Here is a 25,584-nt window from a genome sequence, read left to right as displayed (position 1 = left end):
GGCCTTAATGGCTTGTGGCCTAGTTTGTGGACAATATGAAGGTAGGTGAAGGGGCAGGTAGTGTGAAGAAGCAGAGAGTCTGCAGAAGAACAGACAAATTAGAAGAATGAGCAAAGAAATGAAAGATGGAATATATTGTAAGGAAGTATATGGTCAAGCATGTTTGGATAAAGGTGTATTTTCTAAGTGGGGAGAAATTAGATATGCAAGGGAAGTTGGAAGTCCTCGTGCAGGATTCCATAAAGGTTGACTTGCAGATTGAGTTAGTGGTAAGGACGGCAAATACAAATAGAGCATTCATTTTGAGAGGATTAGAATATAAAATCTAGGATGTAGTGGTGAGTCTGTATAAGGCACTGGTCAGACCACACTTAGAGAATTGTGGGCAGCTTTGGGCCCCATCTGTAAGAAAGGAAATGCTGATATTGGGGAGGGTCAAGAGGAAATTCACAAGAATGATTCTAGGAATGAAAGGGTTAATGTATGAGGAGCGTTTAATGGTTCAGGGACTGTACTTGCTGTAGTTTAGAAGAATCATAGGGAATCTTATTGAAACCTATTGAATACTGAAAGTTCTAGATAGAGTGGCTGTGGAGAGGATGTTTTCTGTAGTGAGAGAGTCTGGAACCAGAGGGAACAGCATCAGAATAGAAAGACATTCCTTTTGAACAGAGATAAGGAACAATTTATTTAGCCAGATGGTGACAAATCTGTGGATTCATTGCCATAGAAGGCTGTGAAGGTCAAGTCATTGCGTATATTTAAAGTGGACGTTGATAGGTTCTTGATTAGTAAGTGCATTAAAGATTATGGGGAGAAGGCAGGAAAATGGGGATAATAAATTAGCCATGATGGAATGGCAGAGAATACGATGGACTGAATGGCCTGATTCTCCTCTTACATATGTCTAATGATTACTGCTGGTGACTTTGACACCCAGCTTCATGAAGTGCTCTGAGAAGTTAGTCATGTCTCTCATTAACTTCAGCTTCCAAGCCAATACTAGACCTTCTGCCTACCATTGAAGGGCCAGATCTATGGCAGATGCCATCTCCCTGGGCTTACGCTCATCTCTGGAACATCTCAACATTAAAGACACCCACTGTATGTTAGAGTATTGTTTATTAACTGCTGCTCTGCTTTCTATACTATAATTCCAAGCAGGGTTATCATCAAACTCTTAAATCTGGGACACAACATCTCCATTTGCAACTGGATCTTTGACTTCCTGACTAACAGACCAGAATCAGTAAGGATAGGCAGCAACCCCTCTGCCACGATTATTCTAAACACTGGTGCTCTACAATGTTATATCCTCAACCCACTACACTATTCCCTGTAAGCTCTGACTTCATGGCCAAATTTGCTCTAACTCCACCTATAAGTTTGCAGATGATACTACCATAATGGCTGGTATCTCAAATAACAGTGAGTCAGAGTGATAGTGACATAGTGTCATGATAACTATCTTTCCTAAAATTTCAGCAAATGAAAAGAACCGATTATTTACTTCTCACTACCTCAGTGTGACAGCCAGTAAAATCAGAGACTGAAATTCTGTCTGCTTCCCCTCCACCATACACCTCTATGCCACTTTGTCTGCTCTCCTCCCCTGTGTACCAACAAGCTGAGGGACACCTTCTAAGCCACCAGCTTGTGTTCTCCTGATTTCCCCTTCCTTATGTCTGCAATCAGCTTCTTGTTCCTCCTGGTGCTGACTTGACCTGCCTCACTCCTGTAAGCTTCCTCATCACCATCTGAGACACTACCAACAACAGTGCCATCATCTGCAAATTTATAGCTGCTGTTTGAGTTGTGCTTACCTATGCAGTCATGAGTGAAGAGGGATTAGAACACTCTTCTAAGCACGCATCTCAAGGTACGCCAGTGTTAATTGTCATTGAGGAGGAGATGTTATTTCTGATCTGCACTCACTGTGATCTTCCAATAAGAAAGACAATGATCCATGTGCAGAGGGAGATACAGAGGCTCAGGTATTGAACTTTGGTTAGTAATATTGAGGGAATGTTGGTGGAATAGGTAAACAGCAGCCTGATGTATGCTTTGCTGTTGTCTAGGTGCTCCAAAGCAAAGTGGAGAGCCAGTAAATTTGTGTCCCAGTTGCAGTTATAGCTGGGACAATAAGATAATCTTTTGACATCATAATATCTCTTGTTATAACCTTGCATCTTATTGTCTACCTGCACTGTACTTCCCCTGCAACTGTAACACATTATTCTGCACTCTGTTATTGTTTTACCTTGCACCATCTCAATGGTATGGTTCTAATGAATTCATCTGTATGTACAGCATGCAAGTTTTCTTGCAACAATAATAAGCCAAAGTACCAATTTACTGAGCGACTTAGAGAATTCAACAATTACTTTCAGATTCATTGTAGACTAATATCTCCGGACTATCGGTATTTCTCAAAATTTCTCAAAAAGGTTTGGACCTCTTTTAAGTTGCGGGAATCCACAGGAGTGATTTGACAAGCTCCTAAAGAGATTTTCCAAACCTTTTGCACTGCAAAATTGAGCAAAAGACTACTGGAAACTAGTGGGATTGTGCAGGGTTGTCTGGGTTGATGAAGAGGACAAAGTATGTAATGTAATGAAAGTCCATGATCTTCTGAATGTTCAAGGATATCACCTGTATGACTGGAAGGAGCAATATATTGGCACTTACTGTAAGTAAGGACACCATTGTTGAAACCTACTTTGGCTGCAGCCACAAAATAAACCTAAATGAGAACAAGGACTGCGTTGTCATTGATTGCCAAAGTTACCTGTGTAATGAACCTTTATTCATTTGATTCCATCAAATCCAGAGCTTGGAGATATTTGAGAGCCTTGCAATGTGCCATCTGTAGTTCAGTAAGGGTGGGCACCCCATCCCCTCATGTAAATAGTGGGAGAATGCATCTTTATAGAACTGCATGCCTCCCATGATGCTTGATTCCAAGAATGTGAATGGGACTAGAGCATTTAAAAACTCAATGGACTGAATGGCCTGCACTTCTGCTGCAACCATTTACTGCTTTTTTGAAAAATGAACACAAGAGCTAAATTCTGAGATGAGGTGAGAAACATTACTCTTGACTTAGAGGAAACATTTATTGGATTGTAATAAAACAGAATATACTGGAAATGCTCAGCAGCCTCTGTGGAGAAAGTGGCAGAATTAACATTTCAGGTAAATGACATTTCATCAGAGTTAGGAAAAGTTTGAGAACAGGTATATTTTATGGAAGATACTTCCGTATCTTGCCATGAAAACCTTATGGACCCTATGGTACATGAGGTCACGAACAGTCGGATTCGACTAAGCGACTGAGCAACAACAACAACATGCTTTAATTTGTAGGGGTAAAGTCCTCAACTTGAAATGTTAACTGTTTTTTTTTCTACAGATACTGACAGACCTGATGATTATTTCCAGAATGGTCAGCTTTTAATTTGGATTTCCAGCATCTACAGTCTAGTGTGGCAATTTAGTAGCATACCTTTATTTTACATAGTGGCCAAAAAGCTGCTGTAATGGCCAGAGGAAATTTGTCCACAGAGATGAATCGAAGGATAGATTTTGGCCAACAATAACTTTCTACTCATGATACAGCCAATAATCCCGGTTTGAAAGTCATGCAACATACATTCAGTGAAACCAACGCTGCCACGCAAAATAAGAGAGTACAGACAGACCACTTGTACACAGAAAGAGTATTCCCATCAGTTTTACTGCTATGCATATTGAGATTTGCAATGGTTTGTTGCTTGTTTCCCATTTACTTCCCATGGTATGGGAGTCTAGGACAAGAGGGGATGACTTCAGGATTGAAGGACGTCCATTTAGAACAGAGAAATTACTTTAGTCAGATGGTGGTAAATCTGTGGAATTTGTTACCACGAGTGGCTATAGAGGCCAAGTCATTGGGTGCATTTAAGGCAGAGATAGATAGGTTCTTGATTAGCCAGGGCATCAAAGGGTATGGGGAGAAGGCAGGGGAGTGGGGATGACTGGAAAAATTAGATCAGCCCATGATTGAATAGTGGAGCAGACTCGATGGGCTGAATGGCCTACTTCTGCTCCTATATCTTATGGTCTTATGTTGCACAATCTAGAGTCATGGAGTCGAGCAGTGCAAAACGGCCTTAGTAATCCAAGCTAATTAAAGTGTCCACAAAGCCAATTTCAATTTGAAAGTTCAAAAGTTCAAAGTGAATTTATTATCAAAGTACATGTATGTCACAATATACAACCATGAGATTCACTTTCTTGCGGGCATACTCAATAAATCCAATAACCACAACATAATCAATGACAACCAGTGTCAACCAGTGCGCAAGAAATAATAATAATTATTATAAAGAATAATCCAAATTTTCCCAGCAATTGAGAAATGAATGTGCTTGGCTATACCTGTACCTTAGCTTTTACCAGCTTGAGCTGAGGAAAAATAAATTATCATTATTATTATTATTATTAATAATAATAAGTAGTATCTGGGATATCAACAAGCAAAGAAAATAGATCATAGTGTGATAAAGGGAAAACTTCAGATAGAATTTACTTTATGGCTCAAGAAAATCTGCCAAACAAAGCTTAACAGGAAAAATATAACAAAGGCAACAAACACTTCTGCTATACCCACATTAATTTATTCTTTTGGCATAATATCTTGGTCTGTAAGTGATCTGGAACATTTACAAAGAAAAATAAGAACTGAAGTGACAAATTTCGGAAAACATTGTGTACACTTGAATGCGCTTAGATTAACACTGCCTAGGACAGAAGGGGGAAGAGGAATAACAGACATTAAAAATCTACAAAAAAGTCAGATAAAACTTATAAGGATGTATTTTCATCAACAAAAACAAGATCAGCACTCCATGTGAGTGTATGAAATTCTAATAAGAAGGTCGCACTACTAAACTCAAATGAGAGCACAACCCAGAAAGATGAAGAAATGATCACTATTGAAGAAAAAGTTAACCAATGGAAGAGCGTGAAAGACATCCCCACAGTATGACCAGACTAGCTGTTAACAAGGAAGCTTCAAATGCCTGGCTCAGAGTTGGAGGCCTCTTGCCAGAAACAGAAGGGTTCCTGTGACAATACAGGACCAGGCGGTTAACGCAAAAAACATCACAAATACCTAATGAAAGACCAACAGATTCAAGACGATAAATACAGAAAATGCCAAGAGAACCCAGAAGCAATCCACCACATTACAGGAACCCTTAGCAGTTTAACTCAGTCTGATTACTTACACAGGCACAATCAAGTGGCAAACATTATTCACCAGAATTTTGCTTTAAAATGCAAACTCATAAATGAAATCACACTTCACTATAAATACAAGCCTGATCCAGTTTTAGAATTAGAATATCACAAATTGTATCATGACTGATCCGTTATTACAGATAGGACAATCCATAATAACTGTCTGATATAATAATACAGGATAAACAAGCAAGAACAACCTATTTAATAGATATAGCCATTCCAAATACATATAGCTTACAGAAATCAATAAGTGAAAGACACTAGAAATATGCTGAATTAAAAGAGGAAATTGAAGAGGATATACATTGTTCCAAAAGTAATGTCTATAACTGGTATAATCCCAAAGGTGCTACATAATAGCATTAAACAATTAGGGCTACACAACAACATTTATGTAAATTTTTAGAAAGCCACAATACTAAACACCATTAGAATAGTCCGACAGTGCCCCGTGACTGAGAAATGAGTATGCTTGGCTATGCCCATACCTCAGACTTTACCAGTTTGAGCTGAGAATAAATAAATAATAATCATTATAAATAAGCAATAAATATTGAGAGCATAAGATGAAGAGTCCCTGAAAGTGAGTTGATAGGTTGTGGGAACAGCTCAGTGATGGGGCAGGGGAAGCTGAGTGACGCTATTCCCTTTGATTCAAGAGCCTGATGGTTGAATGGTGATAACTGCTCCTGAAACTGGTGGTGTGAGTCCTGATGCTCCTGTACCTTCTTCCTGATGGCAGCAGTGAGAAGAGAGCATGACCTGGTTGGTAGGAATTTCTTATGATAGATGCTGCTTTCCTGCAATAGCACTCTGTGTAGACGTGCTCAATAGTGGGGAGGGCTTTACCCGTGATGGGCTATATCCACTGCCTTTGGTATGATTTCCATTCAAGGGTATTGGTGTTTCTATACCAGACTTGGATGCAGCCAGTCAATATACTCTCCACCACACATCTATAGAAGCTTGTCAAAGTTTTAGACGTAATGCTGAATCTTTGCAAACTTTTAAGGAAGCAGAGATAGTGTCCTGTTTTCTTCGTAATTGTACTTATGTGTTGGGTCCAGGGCAGGTACTCTAAAATGATAACACTGAGGAATTTAAAGTTGCTGACCCTCTCCACCTCTCAACCCCTGATGAGGACTGACTCAGGGACCTCTGGTTTCCTCCTCCAAAATCAATAATCAGCCCTTTGGTCTTGCTGACATTGAGTGAGAAGTTATTGTAACACCACTCAGCCAGATTTTCAATCTCCCTCCTATAGGCTGATTCATCATCACCTTTGATTCAGCCTACGACAGGAGTGGCGTCAGCAAACTTAAATATTTCATTGGAGCATGCTTAGCTGCACAGGCATAAGTATAAAGCGAATAAGACAGGGGGCTAAGCACACAGCTTTGTGGTGCACCTGTGGCTGATGGAGATTGTGGAGGAGATGTTGTTGTCAATCCCAACTGACTGGGGTCTGCAAGTGAGGAAATTGAGGGTCTAATTGCACAAGGAGGCATTGAGGCCAAGGTCTTGAATCTTATTGATTAGTTTAATATCCTGTATTTGTCCCAAATCCCTCTAAGCCCCGCCCCCATGTACTTTATCCAAGTGCTTCTTAAATGATACTATTGTACTTGCTTCAACCATTTCTGTTGCCATATGTACGATATACAGTGTGCAGTTTATTGCAGGAAATGATAGTATCTCAACTACTTGGGAGACAATATTTCGTGATGGTATCGGAAACTATCCCAGAATGCTTGAACTAAGCACACACATCTGTGCTGGTGACTGCCTATTGTCATCCACTTCTGTGATGGAATTGGGTTTGCTGGCCATGAAGTTATAACCTTAAGCCCCATCCGAAATATGTAGCCATGGGAAACAGAACAGGCAAGCAAGATGGAGTTCCTAATTAACTAAGTAAGAAGGTTTCTGGTTGGTTTTCTGAGCAATTGGTGCAGGGAGCAGGGTTTCAGATTTCTGGATCATTGGGATCTCTTCTGGGGAAGGTATGACCTGTACAAAAAGGACGGGTTACACCTGAACCCAAAGGAGACTACTATCCTTGAGGGCAGGTTTGCTAGCACTGTTGGGGAGGGTTTAAACAAATTTGACAGGGGGATGGGAACTGGAATAATAGGGCTGAAAATGGGATAGTTGTTGTACAACTAGATGCAATGTGTAGTCAGAATGTGAGGAAGGACAGGCAGATGACAGGCAAAATTACAGTCAGTAGGATGATATAAATAATAAAAGAAAATGGTAATGAATACCGGACTGAAGGTGTTATATTTGAATGCACACAGTATATGGAATAAGGTGGATGATCTTGTGCACTTAGTTAAGAGATCGGCAGGTATGACGTTGTGGGCATTTCTGATTCGTAGCTGAAAGAAAATCATGTTTGGGAACAAAATATACACATCCAAGGATACATATTGTATTGAAAGGACAGGCAGGTAGGCAGGGGGTGAGGTGGCTCTATTGGTAAAAAAATGACATTAAATCCTTGGAAAGAGGTGACATGGGATCAGAAGATGTAGTATCCTTGTTGGGAGAGTTAAGAAACTGCAAGGATAAAAAGACCCTGATGGGAGTTATATACAGGCCTCTGAATAGTAGTCAGAATGTAGGATACATATTACAATGGGAGATAGAAAAGGCATATAAAAGGGAAAAGTTGTGATAATCATAGGGAATTCCAATATGCAGGTAGATTGGGAAAATGGTGCTGGATCCCTACAAAGTGCCCACAAGATTGCTTTTTAAGAGCAAGTTGTGGTTGAGCCCACCAGGAAAACTGGATTGGGTGTTATGTAATGACCCAGATTTCATTAGGAAGCTTAAGGTAAAGGAACCCTTAGGAGACAGTGATTGTTGTGTTGATGCATAACTACATATCAATTAAATAAAAACACACGCATGCGAGAGATGGCTTTAACTGGTGTATTCACTTTGCAACAAGAGAGAAAGAGCAATGTGCATGTGTAGACAACAGCGTATGCACAGAAAACAGATCAATATGTAGTGTTAAGGGAGGTGGTCATTGCTCTAAAAGAAATAGATTCATACATTACACTTCCTCCCCCTTTAGATTAATGCAACACAAAACTGTCTATGTACAAAACATTCGATTTCCCTTTCATAAACCCATATTTCAAATAAACCTTTCAGAATAACAGTCCATAACTAACTATACAATTCTAAAGGTTCAGTCTTTTGGGTGGCACTCTGTTTCTGTCAGGATAGCACCTCTGGACCTGTGGAGTGGCTTCAGGTTTGGCAGGTGTCTTATCAACAATAATGTTCTTGTTGCGCCTCTGGACCTGTGGAATGGCATCAGGTTTGGTAGGTGTCTTGTCAAAGCAATGTTCTCGGTTTGACATCACTGACATCATCACTGAGAGATAAGTCTGGTGACTTAATGTGTCCATCTCATTGGATGTGGTCCACTCAGGTATGTTCTTCAATTGAGCATTCAGTATCTGGTCCACACGATGTCTCCATGTCTGATCTCCAACACCCACTGTGTACATGAGCGATCCAGTTCTTGTAATTATCCTATCGGATATCCATTTGTCTTCTCGGTAATCACACATTAGGACTTCCTGCTCAATCTCGAAGCTCCTTACTTCTACACTTGGCAACTAGCTGAACTGTTTATTCTGCACTTCCCTCCATAGACCCGGTTTCAGGAGGTCTATGCGAGATCTCAGATTCCTCTTCATGAACAACATTGCAGGTGTTTGATTTGTCGTCGCATAAACAGAGTTCTGATACACAAAAAGAAAGTTGCCCACCTTGTGTTGTAGGGGAATGTCCTTCTTGTCCATTGCTTTAATGGACCTTGAAGGTCTGGATAAACCTTTCAGCTAACCCATTTGTTGCTGGGTGGTGAGGAGCTGACTTGAAATGTCTGGTGTCATTTTTCTTTATGAAGTCAGAATTCTTCTGACATGTATTGTGGTGTGTTGTCACTCACAATTTGTTCGAGTAAGACGTTTCTGACGAAGACACCTGTGGGGGTGCATTTTGGACATTTTGGCATCCCAGACAGTTTTTGGCCAAGGCTTCTATCGGTTTATCTACTCCCTTCTCAAATACCTTCTGATTAGCATTGAGCAGCAGTGACAGTCTCTGGTTAGTGCTACCATTTGGGCTGCAGTTGCCTGTTGATGCCACACTGAGAGCTTTAAATGAGTGCCAGTCTAGTTGGATTTTTCTTCACCATTTATGCCCAAAAATTGTTGGCCCTCCTCTTTTCAATACATAGAGCTCTAACTGTTTTGTTTGACCTTTGGGAGATACCTTCTCACCTGTTTAAGTCTTTAGCATCAATGACATCTTCTCTAATGGCATCTTATAAAACAGTCTGTTGTAATCAGCCTCTGAAATTATGGACAAAGCTGGTCCTGTATCCAGCTCCATTTTCAGTTTTCCACTGGACACATCTATTGGGATCCAGATGATTTTGTTATCTGCTTCAGTTACACTATGCAGTTCTATGCATGACAGTTCACCTTTGTCAGAGTCTATGTTCTCTGATTCAGCTTTACAACCAGTAACTTTATGTATTTGCTTAGTTTTGTGTTTGAGACTTCTCACTCAGTTGTGCTTTTTGTCTGCCTTGCACATTCTCTCTTTGTGACTTTGTTTGTGACACTTTCTGAAGACTTTTTCTTTGAACTAACAGTCATTGTATCATGGGAGGATTTTCCACATCAATAATATCTTTGGCTTTTTGCACCATTCAGGAACACTTTGTGCATTTCACATTCTATCCTCCTTTTTTTGTAGTTTTGCTGCAGTCTCTAATGATATTGCAATTGTCAATCCCCATTCTAGGTTAGGTCTCTTTCAGATAGTAGCCTCTTTTGAGTGCTTTGACTATGCATGCCACTTACAAGCCTGTCCCTTCATGCATCAGAAAGTCTACCTCTAAGGTCACAGTACTAGGAAAGTTTATGCAGTTCTACATTGTATTCAGAAATGCTTTCATCGTTTGACTGGTTCCTTTTGTAAAATCTAAATCTCTCAGCTATTGACAGCAGTTTAGGGTTCAAGTGATGGTGTAAAATTGTAATAATTTCATCAGACGTCTTGCTTGCTGGCTTTTCAGGGGTTACTAGGTTGTGTAAAAGTCTATATGCTTGGGCTCATTGAAGTGTACCCTAAGAAGAGTCGGGGCTTTCTTTTGCTTCTCCATGTTGTTTGCATTACAATACAGTTCCACCCTCTCGATAGACGACTCCCAGCCTTCATTAGCACCATCAAATTCTTCAACTTTCCCGACTGAAGCCATTGCCATTTTATTTTCACTTTAAATTCAGCACACGTTTCACTGTTAGTCAGGTGTTCCTTCGGCTTTCTCGTGCTGTTTAGCTCTCACTATTTCGTCCCACATCTGTTGGTGCAGTTCATGATATTTTCTGACATTCAGGTTCATATCCATCGCCAATTTGTTGTTTCTGTGCACCACTACATTTCAATTAAGTAAAAGCATGCATGCAGGAGATGGATTTAACTGGTGTATTCACATTGCAATGAGAGAGAGAAAGCAATGCGTATATGTAGAAAGCAATGCGCATATGTAGGCAACAGCGCACGTGCAGACAACAGATCAATACATAGTGCTGGGGGGGGGGGCGTCATTGTGCTCAGAAAAATAGATCTATACTTTACAGTGGTCATAATATGATAGAATACGCCCTGCAGTTTGAGAAGGAGAAGGTAAAATCAAAGTTATCAGTATTGCCATGGAGTGAAGGGAACTACAGAGGCATGAGAGGAGAGCTGGCCGAAGTTGATTGGAAGGGAATACTAGCATGGATGAAGGCAGAATAGTATCGGATGGTGTAAATGCTGGAAATTTGGGTGACACAGGAATGATACATCCCAAAGCTGAAGAGGTTTTCTAAAAGGAGGACGAGGAAACCATAGCTGACAAGGGAATTCAAAGACACCATAAAAGCAAAAGCGAAGGCATATAATATAGCAAAAAAATGTTGGGAAGGTAGAGGATTGGGAACCTTTTAAAAACCAACAGAAGCCAACTAAAAAAGACACAAAGAGAAAAGATGAAATATGAAGGTAAGCTAACCAAAAATATAAAACAGAATACTAAAAGATTTTTCAGATGTATAAAGAGTAAAAGAGAGACAAAAGTAGACATTGGACTGCTGGAAAATGATGCCGTAGAGGTAGTAAAGGGGGATAGAGAAATAGTTCTTGAGGACTAGATAATTGCAAATGTCCTCCACTCTTTAAGAAGGGAGGGAGGTAGAAGAAAGGAAATTATAGGCGAGTTAGTCTGACTTCAGTGTTTGGATGGCTGTTGGAGTCCATTATAAAGGATGAGGTTTTAGGATACTTGGACAAAATAAGGCAAAGTCAGTATTATTTTCTAAAGGAGAAATTTTGCCTGACAAATCTCTTGAAATTCTTTGAGGAAATAGTAGGCAGGATAGACAAAAGAGAGGTAGTAGATGGTATTTACTTGGATTTTCAGAAGGCCTTTGACAAGGTGGTACACATGAGGCTGCCTAACAAGATAAAAGCCCATGGTATTGCAGGAAAGGTACTAGCATGCACAGAAGATTAGCTGACTGGCAAAGAGTGGGAATAAATTTGGCCTTTTCTGCTTGGCTGCCAATGTGGTGTGCTGCAGGCGACCAGATCGGGACCACTTCTATTTACATTGTATGTCAATGATTTGGATGATGGAATTGATGGCCTTGTGGCCAAGTTTGTGATACGAGGATAGCTGGAGCGGCAGGTAGTGTTGAGGAAGCCTGGTGTCTGTAGAAGGAATTTGACTTATGAGAGAATGGCAAAGAAGTGACAGATGGAATATAATGTAGGGAAGTGTATGGTCATACACTTTGGCAGTAGGAATTAAAGCATAGACTATTTTTCATGGGGAGAAAATTCAAAAGTCAGGGGTACAGAGGGACTTGGGAGTACTCTTGCAGCTTTCCCTAATGGTTGACTTGCAGGTTAAGTTGATGGTAAGGAAGGCAAATGCAATGTTAGCCTTCATTTCAAGAGAACTAGAATACAAAAGCAAGGATATAATGCTAATTATAAGGCTTTGGTCAGACCGCACTTGGAATATTGCGAGCAGTTTTGGACGCCATTATTTAAGAAAGGATGTGCTGGCATTGGAGAGGGTCCAGAGGAGATTCATGAGAATGATCCCAGGAATTAAAGGGTTAATATATGAGGAGCGTTTGATAGCTCTGGGCCACAATTGCTGGAGTTTAGAAGAATGAGGGGGATCTCATTGCAACCTATCTATTATTGAGAGGTCTGGACAAAGTGGAAATGGAGAGAATATTCCCTATCGTAGGGGAGTCTAGGACTAGAGGACACATTCTCAGAATTGAAGGATGTTCATTTAAACAGAGATGAGAAATTTCTCATCTTTAGCCAGAGGGTGGTGGATCTGTGGGATTCACACAGCTGTGCAGGACAAGTCAATGGGTATATTTAAGGTGGAGGTTGATAGGTTCCTCATTAATCAGGGCATTAAAGGCTATGAGGAGTTTAGCTACCAATACCCACTATTTGAGCGATGGGTCTCCCCCCTCCCTACCAAGGAGGAGGTAGTTCCAGGTAACCAAGTAATTTAAACACAGGTCATTTATTTTCAGTGATACATGTTTAAGTTCAAACAACATTCTTAAAGCACGTTTAAAACTTGTCGAGGATTTCTATCTTATAAAACGGTTCCAAATTACAAACCATTTCTAAAAAACAAAGCATTTCCAAAACACAGGTACAATTTCTATAACCAAAATGCCATACCAATGAGCCACTGACAAACCAGTCATTCATCAAAGAAATCAAAAGCAGATGAATGGAATCTAATTCATCCTCTGTTTCTGTCATTCTTCTTGATGTTTCTGGACCATTCCTACTACGTCTGAACTGCTCTCTACATTTATCCTGCTTCTCTGCTACAGGTGACTTTACACACTGATGATATTTTTTTCAGATTCCTTTTAACACAAGTAGCCTAAAAGCTTCTGGAGACGGAAAACCCAGGTGCCCACAGATGTTGTTGTGAAGCTGATTCTCTTAAGTATACAAACCATCCAATTATTTCATATGCCAAGTGAAAATTTCAAACTGTAAGCTTCCTTCAACTAAACAATTTAATCAGCATTATTTGTTTGAAAGATTCAAAAGTAAGGTAACCCTTACTTTTGTATTACACAGCAGCTCATGAGCAATAAGCCCAGATGCTGTGAGCCAGCAAACCTGTTCTTTAGATAGGGCTTTAGGCAAAGCTGCTTGACAGTTATATTAAGAACTGATGACAGACTCTCGGTTACAATTAGAAGCTAATGAAAGAATATTAGTTGGAAGCAACACACACACACACAAAATGCTGGAGGAAATCAGCAGGCCAGGCAGTATCTATGGAAAAGAGTAAGCAGTCGACGTTTCGGGCCGAAACCCTTTATCAAGGCTGGAAAGGAAGGGGAGAAATCAGAGTTGAAAGTTCAACGTACTCAAAAACAACACTTTAATCTCTAGTAGTGTCTGCTGCTAGTGTTTAGAAAGCTGAGTTTGGCAAAAAAGAAAAGCGTCCTGGCCCCCTGGACAGTGAATATCCATCACACTTCTTCAATGGTGTTACTCACTGTCAGCATCTCTGGTTCTAACGACCCTGGCACCTCCCACCTCTGGGCTGAGATCTTCCTCGCTGTTGGTGGGCCCCCGGGCTTCCCTTTCTCTACCACTACTCTCCAACACTGGGCCTCTCAGTCTCCCCTGTCGCCTCTTGAGTCCTCCGAGCCTCCATCCTCTTCCCACCCTGTCTTCCAACTCCTGTGTGGTGCAGAGGCACGATTGAAGTAACACTGCATCACATTCCTGGAGGTCATGTTGTTGAGAGTCACTGCTGAATCACCAGTCAAGAGCTACCTAAAGTGGAGTAACTGATTCATATGTATAAACCATTAATAGACATGAAAACTTTGAGAAGAACTGTTTCAGTACACTTCATTCAGGAATTTATGGAAGTGAGGAGAATATCATCATGTCAGATGAGTGGGAATTGAGACAAATATTTTAAGCTGTCTGGCCTCATGAAGGCCATCCTTTATGTATGTCACAGTGAAAAGAATATGCAGCTTTGTTCTTCATTTTGAAAATCAGTGAGATTTGCAGGTCAATAGAATACACGAATGGGTGAGTAAGCTTGCGTTCAAGGTGTACGCTTTGTTTTTGAGATTACTTCCCCAAATCTTTAGCCTATTGTAGAAACCTAGTGAAGATGACTTTTTTGACCTTGTATTTATACGCTCAGTGGTCATTTTATTAGATGTCTCCTCTACCTAATAAAGTGGCCAATGTGTGTATGTTTGTAGTCTTCTGCTGCTGTAGCCCAGCCACTTCAAGGTATTATGCTTTCAGAGATAATCTTCTGCACAGCACTGTAGTAATGTGTGATTATTTGAGTTACCGTCATCTTTCTGTCATTTCGAACCAGTTTGCCCATTCTCCTCTGACCTCTCTCATTAACAAGGTGTTTTCACCACGGAACTGCCACACACTAGACATTCTATTTTTGCTTTTGTGCACTGTTCTCTGTAAACACTAGAGACTGTCATACATAAAAATCCCAAGAGATCAGCAGTTTCTGAGATACTCAAACCACCTCGCATGGCACCAACAGTCATTCCACCGTCTAAGTCACTTAGGTCACATTTCTTTCCTATTCTGATGTTTGGTCTGAACAACTACCAAACCTCTTGACCATATTTTCATGCATTTATGTATTGAGTCGCTGCCACGTAATTGGTTGATTAGGTATTTGTGTTAATGAGTAGGTGTACCGAATAAAGTGGCCACTGAATATAGGTGAAGCTGATAGAAAGATATTTTTTCTGAAATTAAGGATGAAACATTTTGAGGATAAGGTCTGTGCCCAGAGCATCACAAGCTGTAACAGAGTGGAATAAACACGAACATTTCCCCATATCTTTGGCATCATTCAATAAAGGGTAGACTTTTGTTGGTAGAATTTTAGTAAATTTTGATTATCAAAGGAGTTCTTGCCAATCAGAGTGGGAGTGAATTTCCATTTAGAGCCAAGCGAAGGGAATAGAATAAATCATGGTCATGAGGGCAAACTGACAATGGAATGGAAGACAATGGTTGTTCAGATAAGAAGCCTACTTATCAGTGATCCCACAATCTCTTCTGGAATATTGAAATAGGATTGCAGAAATCATTGAAAAAAGTATGGAGCTCTGTGGAGGAGGGCATTCATCATATGGCCATATGCTGTTCATCTACTTACGTCTCAAATTGTTGATGAAATCTAACTTATTAGCATGGGGCTCATGTAACTATCACAAAACATCACTGAAAAACCCAGCCCAGAAAAATTGCATTCATTTGTGTCATCACATTCACAGAGAAACTCTATTGCAAAGTCTGACAAAGTTTCCAGGATTAGCAAGAACTCTGGTCAATGTGAATTTTAGAGCTTATGGCAAAGCTGTAATTCCTCTTCACCCACAGCTGGAAACCATCAAAACTTTTATACAAGCCTGTTATCTTTCAGTTCAATGGACCTTACAGGTCAACACTCCCTTAGTGAACAAATCGGGGTGCATACTGCCTCCTTTACAAAAATGTTTCAAACCACCAATTTCTTATATTTGAGGAACGAGGTCTCCTCATTTGGAACTGAAGTTCCCGATGAACTCAATTTCTGCTGTGATAGCGCAAGTGCACTGCAGAAACTTTTCTGGAAATGTTAGTCCAAGGCTAGGTGGAGGCATAGTCAGATCTCAGTCAAGGACCACTTAATCAAATACTTGTTATGAGCTTGCAGTTGTCTGCATAGATGCACAAAGTTAGCGGAGCTGTTCTGTACATAAATCAAACATGAATTGGCCATGTTACCTCAACAGAATTTTGGCCTACATGTGCACCGTTAAACAAATGCTACAGATCATTGCATAGCAAGTCAGTAAACATTTTAGCCACAATTGATTGCTCATTGCACACTTTCCAGAGCAGTCAAGACTATGAGTCAATGGGTGTCTATCAACAGCTGCTCCTTGGAACAACATGACTTGACTTCCATGCAGCTGGCATGCACATGGAAGAACTTCGTCCAATGTGAAATAAAAACAGAAAGTGTCAGAAATTCTCAGTGGGTCAGCCCTCATTTGTGGGAAGAGAAACAGGGATTATGTCAGAGACTTTTCATCAGAACTAAGAAGGTGAGGAAAGAAGCTTATTAAGCTGCAGGGAAGTTGGGGCGGGGGATTATGTCTCTGATAGGGTAAGACCCAGGTGACCATGGGGAAAGATGTTCTCGTCAATGAGAACCACATTGTGAAGGACATGAGGCTCACAAGATGGCAAGTTTATTTATCACATGTACATTGAAGCCTACAGTGAAATGAGTTATTTGTGTTAGCAACCAATGCACCTGAGGGTGTGCTGCGGACAGTCCACAAGTGTCGCCACACATTGCAGTGCCAACACAGCTTAGCCACAGTACAGAACACAACACAACAAGTAACAGAACAAGGGAAAAACAAGCCCCTTTCCTCCTTCCCATTCATGTACATGCTAGTTCATTAACACCAAGAAAGGCTGTCTATTTTGGCTTACAGCGGACTCGGACTCAGTATCGGACTTGGACTTGCAGGCATTGGGCTTCAACTTCCCCAGGGAACCCACAGGGTAATTATATCAATAATTGTCTGATCGGGCTTCCACTGGTGAGATTTCATTCCGGAGCTGAATGAATTTTCATTAGTCCTGGGGAAAACAAAATGCACCCGCATTTCTTTCACACATACCTTTCAGCAAATGATCAGTATTCTTAAATTACTATCTATCCTTTACCATACCAGAGATGGCAGTCCAGTAATATAGGGAGGGGATTTGAGTACAGGAGCAAACACGTCTTGCTGCAGTTATGCAGAGCAGAAACTATACTTGCAGTGTTGTGTGCAGTTTGGATCTTTTTTACCTAGGAAGAAATGTAATTGTAAATGTATAGAATGAGAGCACTAAAGTGATAAAACATCCTTATTTTAGTCGTGTCAAAGGATGATAATGGCACCTAGGCAGGGTATCTATGATGATAAGGAGGTAAAAGAGTTTGTTGTATTGTGCAGCATTTCAAACAAAACATATAATACAAGCACAAAATCTACCTCTTGAAGAAGCTTGTTGGAAAACTTGGTTGATAATGCTCCTGTGAAATTTCACTGATTGTAAATTCTGTAAAAATATCAATTGTTGCTATTAATATGCTTTCAAATATTGTGAGAAATAAATTATTATTTGAATGGAATAAGAAGAAAAGTGATGAATGTATTAGACTGCTAGTGTTTATAAAAAAAACACCTAAATTGTTATTTAATATTTTTTGCAGTATCTAGGCTGCATAGAAGTCTTACGGTCAATGCGTTCCCTTGATTTCAATGTAAGGACGCAGATCACAAGGTAAGGTAAAATTTTAAAATGCATTACTCAATTAATTAACATGTAAATTTTCAAATCTTCGCTGGCTGTGATAAATTTATGATTTAAAAATAACATCATATATTTAAGGGAGAATGGTATATCTGAGAAAATTCAGATATGGTTCAAGTATGGTTTGAGTAAGTACTGTGAAAGCTTCCTCGATGTGTCAGGTTGTATGTCAGTGTTTCAGACATCTCAATGATCTTGAACGTTACTTACACAGCACAGAGACTCTTCAATTTATTTAAACTGCTAAGGTGAGACATGATCAAGTGCTTTAGAAAGAGATTGGAGAGCAAAGTTCAACCGCAGGTAGCATGTTTTGTTTTCGGCTGCCCAATGAAATTACAAAAGAAAAATAATTTCAATAGTAGTCAATTAAAGGCCCAATTGTGGGGAGTTTCTGATGGCAAAGTTGGGGAGAGGGGAAACAAATGGAGACAGAAGAGACTGCAGATGCTGGAATCTGGAGCAGCACACAATCTGCTAGAAGAAGTCAATGGGTCAAACTGCACCTTTGAGAGTAAAGAGATGTTGATGTTTCAGGTTGAAAATCTGCATCGGGAGAAATGGTAGTTATGGGTTATAGTCATAGTGGTTTGTTGGATTAGTAGTCGCAGGGAGGGTAAGTGAAAAGAAGTACAAATGGTGGTCAGGGTTTCTAAATTTAGGCAGAGGCTGATGATGATTGGAAGGAAGATCCTGGCTGGGGTGAGGGGGTGTAAGCAGAGTCTGTGGAGGAATAAGTTTCCTGGGTAACTTGTGGGTCTGATGCAAACACTGATGGCATTATGCCCCTTTTTGCCCATAACAGAGAACTCAACAAGCAACAGATCAACAGGACTCTTGCCCCTTTTGGACCAAAAGGAGTGCTGTAAAAAACAGCTCATCGATTTAATCCATTTGCCTCCTCTAACCTGCAAGTATTCCCAAGGCCAGAATAAAATTTGGCACATAATATAAAAAAAGATAGCAAAAGTTTTTATAAATATATGAAGTGGAAGAGGGTGGCTAAAGTCAACGTAGGTCCCTTGGAAGACGAGAAGGGGAAATGGATATTGGGTGATAAGGTAATGGCTGAGGCTTTGAACAACTATTTTGTGTTGGTCTTCATGGTGGAAGACACGTCTAATATGCCAAAGAAGGATGTAATGGACAAAATGGGAGGTGAGGACCTCGATAAAATCACTGTCATTAAAGAGATAGTGATGAGCAAACTAGAGGGCCTGAAGGTAGATAAGTCCCCTGGTCCTGATGGGATGCATCCCAGGGTGCTGAGGGAATAGGCGGAGGTTATAGTAGATGTATTGGTAATCATTTATCAAAACGGTCTAGAGCTGTCAGGTCCCAGCGGATTGAAAGACAGCAAATGCCACGCCATTTTTTAAAAAAGGATGTAGGCAAAAGACAGGCAACTATAGGTCAGTCAGCTTAACATCTATAGTCGGGAAAATGCTTGAAGCTGTCACCAAGGAAGAAATAGTGAAACATTTAGAAAGGAGTGGTTCCATTAGACAGATGCAGCATAAATTCAGAAAGGGCAGATTCTGTTTGACAAACTTACTGGAGTTCTTTGAGGACATAATGAGTGCAGTGGATAGAGGGGAATAGGTAGATGTCGTATACTTGGATCTCCAGAAAGCGTTCAATAAGGTGCCGCACAAGAGACTTATAAATAAGATACGGATGCATGGAGTCGGAGGAAGTGTATTGGCACGGATAGTGGATTGGTTAACCAATAGAAGGCAGAGAGTTGGTATAAAGGGGTGTTTCTCCGGTTGGCAATCAGTGGTGAGTGGGGTGCTGCAGGGGTCGGTGCTGGGCCCGCAGCTGTTTACCATTTACATTGATGATTTGGAAGAGGGGACTGAGTGTAGCGTAGTGAAATTTGCTGATGACACTCAACTGAGTGGAAAAGCAAATTGTACAGAGGATGTGGAGAGTCTGCAGAGGGATATAGATAGGTTAAGTGAGTGGGCCAAGGTCTGGCAGATGGAATACAATGTTGGTAAATGCGAGATCACCCACTTTGGAAGGAATAATAGAAGAGCAGATTATTATTTAAATGGTGATAGATTGCAGCATGCTGTTGTGCAGAAGGATTTGGGAGTGCTTGTACATGTATCACAAAAAGTTGGATTGCAGGTACAACAGGTTATTAAGAAGGCAAACGGAATGTTGGTCTTCATTGCTAGAGGGATTGAATTCAAGAGCAGGGAGGTCATGCTGTAACTATACAGGGTACTGGTGAGGCCGAACTGTGTGCAGTTCTGGTCTCCATACTTGAGGAAGGATATACTGGCTTTAGAGGCAGTGCAGAGGAGGTTCACCAAGTTGATTCCAGGGATGAAGCGGTTAACCTATGAGGAGAGATTGAGTCGCCTGGGACTATACTCTCTGGAATTCACAAGAATGAGAGGGGACCTCATAGAAACATACAAAATTTTGAAAGGGATAGATAAGATAGTAGGAAAGTTGTTTCCACTGGTAGGTGAGACTAGAACTAGGGGACATTGCCTCAAGATTCAGGGGAGAAGATTTAGGACGGAGATGAGGAGAAACTGTTTTTCCCAGAGAGTAGTGAATCTGTGGAATTCTCTGCCCAGCGAAGCAGTTGAGGCTTTTTCACTAAGTATATTTAAGATGCAGTTAGATAGGTTTTTACATAGTAGGGGAATTAAGGGTTATGGGGGAAAGGCACGTAGCTGGAGCTGAATTTATGGACAGATCAGCCATGATCTTATTGAACGGCGGGGCAGGCTCGATGGGCTGGATTACCTACTCCTGCACGTATTTCTTATGTTCTCACGTTAACTGGCTGGCTGTGGATAATGAGGAACAGGCACAAAAAGCTGGAGGAACTCAGCAGGCCAGGCAGCATCTATGGAAAAAAGTACAGTCATTTCGGGCTGAAACCCTTCAGCAGAATTGGGACATACTTTTTTCCATAGATGCTGCCTGGCCTGCTAAGTTTTTCCAGCAATTAGTGTGTGTGTCACTTGGATTTCCAGCATCTGCAGATTTTCTCTTGTTTATAGTTAATGAGGGATAACTTCATTCAATAGATAGATAGATACTTTATTGGTACCGAAGGAAATTATGATGTCACAGTAGCATTACAAGAGCACAGATATAAATATTAGAAGGGAAGTAGAAAGAATAAAAAATAAGTTACCACAAGCAGTCTAACAGGAAGGGGTCATCACTTCCCAGCTATAGGTTGATTCATTATAAACACAGATTACTTTGCAGATGCTGGGGTCAAAGCAACATGCACAACACGCTGGAGGAACTCAGCAGGTCAGGCAGCATCCGTGGAAACGAACAGCCAATGTTTCGGGCCGGAACCCTTCATCAGGACTGAAGAAGGAAGGGGCAGAGGCCCTATAAAGAAGGTGGGGGGAGGGTGGGAAGGAGAAGGCTAGTAGGTTCCAGGTGAAAAACCAGTAAGGGGAAAGATAAAGGGGTGGGGGAGGGGAAGCAGGGAGGTGATAGGCAGGAAAGGTGAAGAAGGAATAGGGGAAAACACAATGGGTAGTAGAAGGAGGCAGAACGAAGAGGGTGGTGATAGGCAAGCATGAGGAAATCTGCAGATGCTGGAATTTCAAGCAACACACACCCTGAGGGTCTCGGCCCGAAACATGGCTGTACCTCTTCCTATAGATGCTGCCTGGCCTGCTGGTTCACCAGCAATTTTTATGTGTGTTGGGTGGTGATAGGCAGCTGGACGAGGGGGCAGAGAGAAACCGGGATGGGGGAAGGGAGGGGGAGGGAATTACCGGAAGGTGGAGAATTCAATGTTCATGCCCAGGGGCTGGAGGTATGGTGTTGTTCCTCCAACCTGAGTTTGGCCTCATCATGGCAGTAGAGGGGGCCATGTATGGACATATCCAGCACATTATCCGGCAAATTATCCTCTGCACCTTCCGCCACATTCAACAGGATTCCACCACTAAGCACATCTTTCCCCCTCTACCCCTCTCCGCTTTCTGCAGGGATCACTCCCTCCGCGACTTCCTGGTCCACACGTCCCTCCCCACTGATCTCCCACCCGGCACTTATCCCTGCAAGCGTAAGTGCTACACCTGTCCCTCCACCTCCTCTCTTGCCACCATTCAGGGCCCCAAACAGTTCTTCCAGGTGAGGCAACACTTCACTTGTGAGTCTGTTGGGGTCATCTATTGCATCTGGTGCTCCCGGTGTGACCAATGAAACCCGATGCAGATTGGGGGGCCACTTCGTTAAGCACCTCTGCTCTGTCCACCACAACAGACAGGATCTCCCGGTTCCACCCACTTCAACTCTGCTTCACATTCCCATTCGGATATGTCCATACATGGCCTCCTCTACTGCCATGATGAGGCCAAACTCAGGTTGGAGAAGAAAAACCTCGTATACCGTCTGCATAGTCTCCAGTCCCTGGGCATGATCATTGAATTCTCCAACTTCCGGTAATTCCCTCCCCCTCCCTTACCCCATCCCAGTTTCTCTCTGCCCCCTCCTCCAGCTGCCTATCACCTCCCTCATGGTTCTGCCTCCTTCTACTACCCATTGTGCTTTCCCCTATTCCTTCTTCACCTTTCCTGCCTATCCCCTCCCTGCTTCCTCTCCCCCACCCTTTTATCTTTCCCCTTACTGGTTTTTCACCTGGCGCCTACCAGCCTTCTCCTTCCCACCCTCCCCCGACCTTCTTTATAGGTTGACTCATTATAGAGCCTAATGGCCGAAGGTAAGGATGACCTCAAATAGCGCTCTTTGGAGCACCACAGTTGCTTACTCTATTACTAAAAGTGCTTCTCTGTTCAGCCAAGGTGGCATGCAGAGGGTGAGAAATGTTGTCTAGAATTGCCAGGATTTTCCATAGAATCTTTTGTTCCACCACAGTCTCCGGTGTGTCCAGTTTGACTCCTATAACAGAGCCAGCCTTTCTAATTGGTTTATTGAGCCTGTTGTTATCACCCATGTTGATACAATTATCCCAACACACCACTGCATAAAAGATTGTACTTGTGACAACTGACTAGTAGAACATGTGAAGGAGAGGCCTGCATACTCCAAAGGACCTCAATCTCCTCAAGAAGTAGAGGTGACTCTGGCCCCTCTTGTACACGGCCTCTGTGTTGGTGCTCTGCTCAAGTCTGTCATCCAGGTGCACCCCCAGGTACTTGAAGGTCCTCACCACATTCACGTCTTCACCATCAATAGTAACAGGGAGCAATGCAGGCTTAGCCTTCCTAAAGTCCATCACCATCTCCTTTGTCTCACTGATGTTGAACTACAGATGTTTCAGCTTGCACCATTTGACAAAGTCCTCCGCCAGGGCCCTGTATTCACTTTCCCAACCTCCCTTTATACACCCAACTATTGCTGAGTCATCAGAGAATTTCTGCAGATGACATGACTCTGTGTTGTATCTAAAGTCCGAGGTGTACAAGGTAAACAAGAAGGGAGCCAATACAGTCCCTTGTGAGGCCCCAGTGCTGCTTATAGCCTTGTATGACACACAGATCTGAAGCCACACATACTGTGGTCAGCCAGTCAGGTAGTCCGTTATCCAGGATGCAATGGAAATGCCAGTCTGCATTGAATGGAGATTTTCCCCCAGCAATGAGGGCTGTATGGTATTGAAGGCACTTGAGAAATCAAAAAACATGATCCTCACAGTGCTACCCTGCTCATCCAGTGGGAGTAGGCTCTGTTCAGCAGGTAGATGACAGCATTGTTGACTCCAACGTACCCCTGGTAGACAAACCACAGAGGATCGAGTGCTGATCTGACCAGGGCTGGAGGAGAGCCACGACCAGCCTTTCTAGGGTCTTCATGATGTGGAATGTCAGGGCCACTGGATGGTAGTCATTCAAGAATTTTGGTTGGCCCTTCCTGGGTACTGGGACCACAAATAATATTTTCCACACAGTCGGAACCATTTCCAGGCTGAGACTGAAATTGCGCTGGGGAACTCCACACAACTGCTCAACACACTCCTTCAGGACCTTGGGGTTCACACCATCCGGTCCCAATGCTTTGCTATGTCTGAGTTTCCCCAGAGACCTTCTCACCTACTGAGTAGTGAAGGTGAGTCTATGATAACAATGTCACTCACCCCAACACTTCACTATCCCACAACCTATGGACTCACTTCAAGGACTTTTCATCTCATGTTCCGGAAATTTACTGCTTATATATTTATTAATATTATTAAAAAAATATTTGTTGTGAATGCCTACAAGAAAACAAATCTCAGGTTTGGATATGGTGACATATATTTAGTTTAATAATAAATTTATTTTCAACTTTTGAACTTTTTGAAACACTGCTAAAACATGCTCTCATTAAAATATTTAAAGGACAGACCTATTTTGTGAGAGTAAATTGGCCATCAAGCTCTCAGCCCATTACTTCAAAAATCAGATTGGTTTCCGAAAAAACTTGGTTCTGGCTTCAGATGATTTGTTTTTTTAACCCCCAGGGAAGACCAAACTCACATACTGTAAGCTTTTGAAAATGGAAATACATTAATTCTGAAGCAGGCCAATAAGGTCAAACTCTGACCAACACATACAAAATACTAAATGGTGTGTTGATAGACTGTACAGCATAGCGGAATGGAAATTCTAGCAACATTTTATCAAAACAGTCACTAATAATGTACTTAAGTTAGTTGTGGGCCCTCTCAGCAAATGAGACACATAGACACAAGGCTGTCAGATGTTTCTAATGGCATGAAATGCAGATTTTGAACCTAATTGAATATGTATGAGGACAGGAAATCTCTATAATAGGTAGTCAAAACTGCCCAATTCATCACTGCCATCAAGGACATCTTTAGAGAAAGCTGCTGGAAAAAGGCCAGTAACATGAAGTATCTCCTCACATCATGCTCATGGACTGTTTGTTCCACTACCATCATGGAGGAGAAGATATAACATCCATGCCAAGACCACCAGACTCAAAAACAGTTACTTTCCCCAAGTAGTTAGGCTGATAACCATCTCCACCTACTAACTCACCCCTCCACACCCCCATCACCACCACATTATCATTTCCATAAGACCATAGGTTATAGGAGCAGAATTAGGGCCATTTGGCACAATGAGTCTGCTCCGCCATTTCATCATGGCTGATCCATTTTTCCTCTCAGCCCAATCTCCTGATTTCTCACAAATCCCTTCATGACCTGACTGATTGAGAATCTATCAACCTATGCCTTTAATATTCCCAATGGCTTGGCCTTCACATCTTCCAGTGCCAATGAATTCTACAGATACACCACTCCCTGACTAAAGAAATTCTTCCTCATCTCTGCTTGAAAAGGATACCTCTCTATTCTGAGGTGCTGTACTTTGGTCTTAGAATCCCCACCATTGGAAATATCCTCTCCATATCCACTCTATTGAGGCTTTCAAGATTCGATATGTTTCAATGAGGTCACTCCTTGTTCTTCTGAATTCTAGTGAATGAAGACCCAGAGCCATCAAAGGCACTTCATATGACAGTCTTGTCAATCCCAGAATAAATTTCGTCATCTTCCTTTGAACCCTCACCAATGTCAACACATACTTTCTTAGATAAGGGCCCAAAACTGCTCACAATACTCCAAGTGAGGCTTCACCAGTGCTTTATAACCCCTCAACATTACATCCTTGCTTTTGTATTTTAATAAACTTGAAATGAATGCTAACATTGCATTTGCCTTCCTCACCACTGACTCAACCTGAAAATTAACCTTCAGGGAATCCAGCACAAGTCCATTTGCACCTTAGATTTTTGAATTTTCTCTCCATTTAGAAAATAGTC

At 41.6% G+C, this 25,584-nt stretch overlaps 1 protein-coding gene across 1 annotated transcript in view; it reads left to right on the top strand.

The window, feature by feature from the left end:
• LOC140211662 (SHC-transforming protein 3-like) overlaps positions 1–25,584 on the top strand; it is a 134,990-nt gene that overhangs the window by 48,749 nt on the left and 60,657 nt on the right. The window contains exon 2 of the mRNA XM_072281665.1: positions 17,696–17,766. Coding sequence (XP_072137766.1) covers positions 17,696–17,766 — 71 coding nt within the window. The remainder of the gene's footprint in view (positions 1–17,695; positions 17,767–25,584) is intronic.

This window comes from Mobula birostris, chromosome 17 (assembly GCF_030028105.1).
Source record: "Mobula birostris isolate sMobBir1 chromosome 17, sMobBir1.hap1, whole genome shotgun sequence".
In the NCBI taxonomy this organism is placed as follows: domain Eukaryota; kingdom Metazoa; phylum Chordata; class Chondrichthyes; order Myliobatiformes; family Myliobatidae; genus Mobula; species Mobula birostris.
The sequence above is the reverse complement of the archived record's forward strand: the minus strand, read 5'-3'. Positions and strand labels throughout refer to the sequence as shown.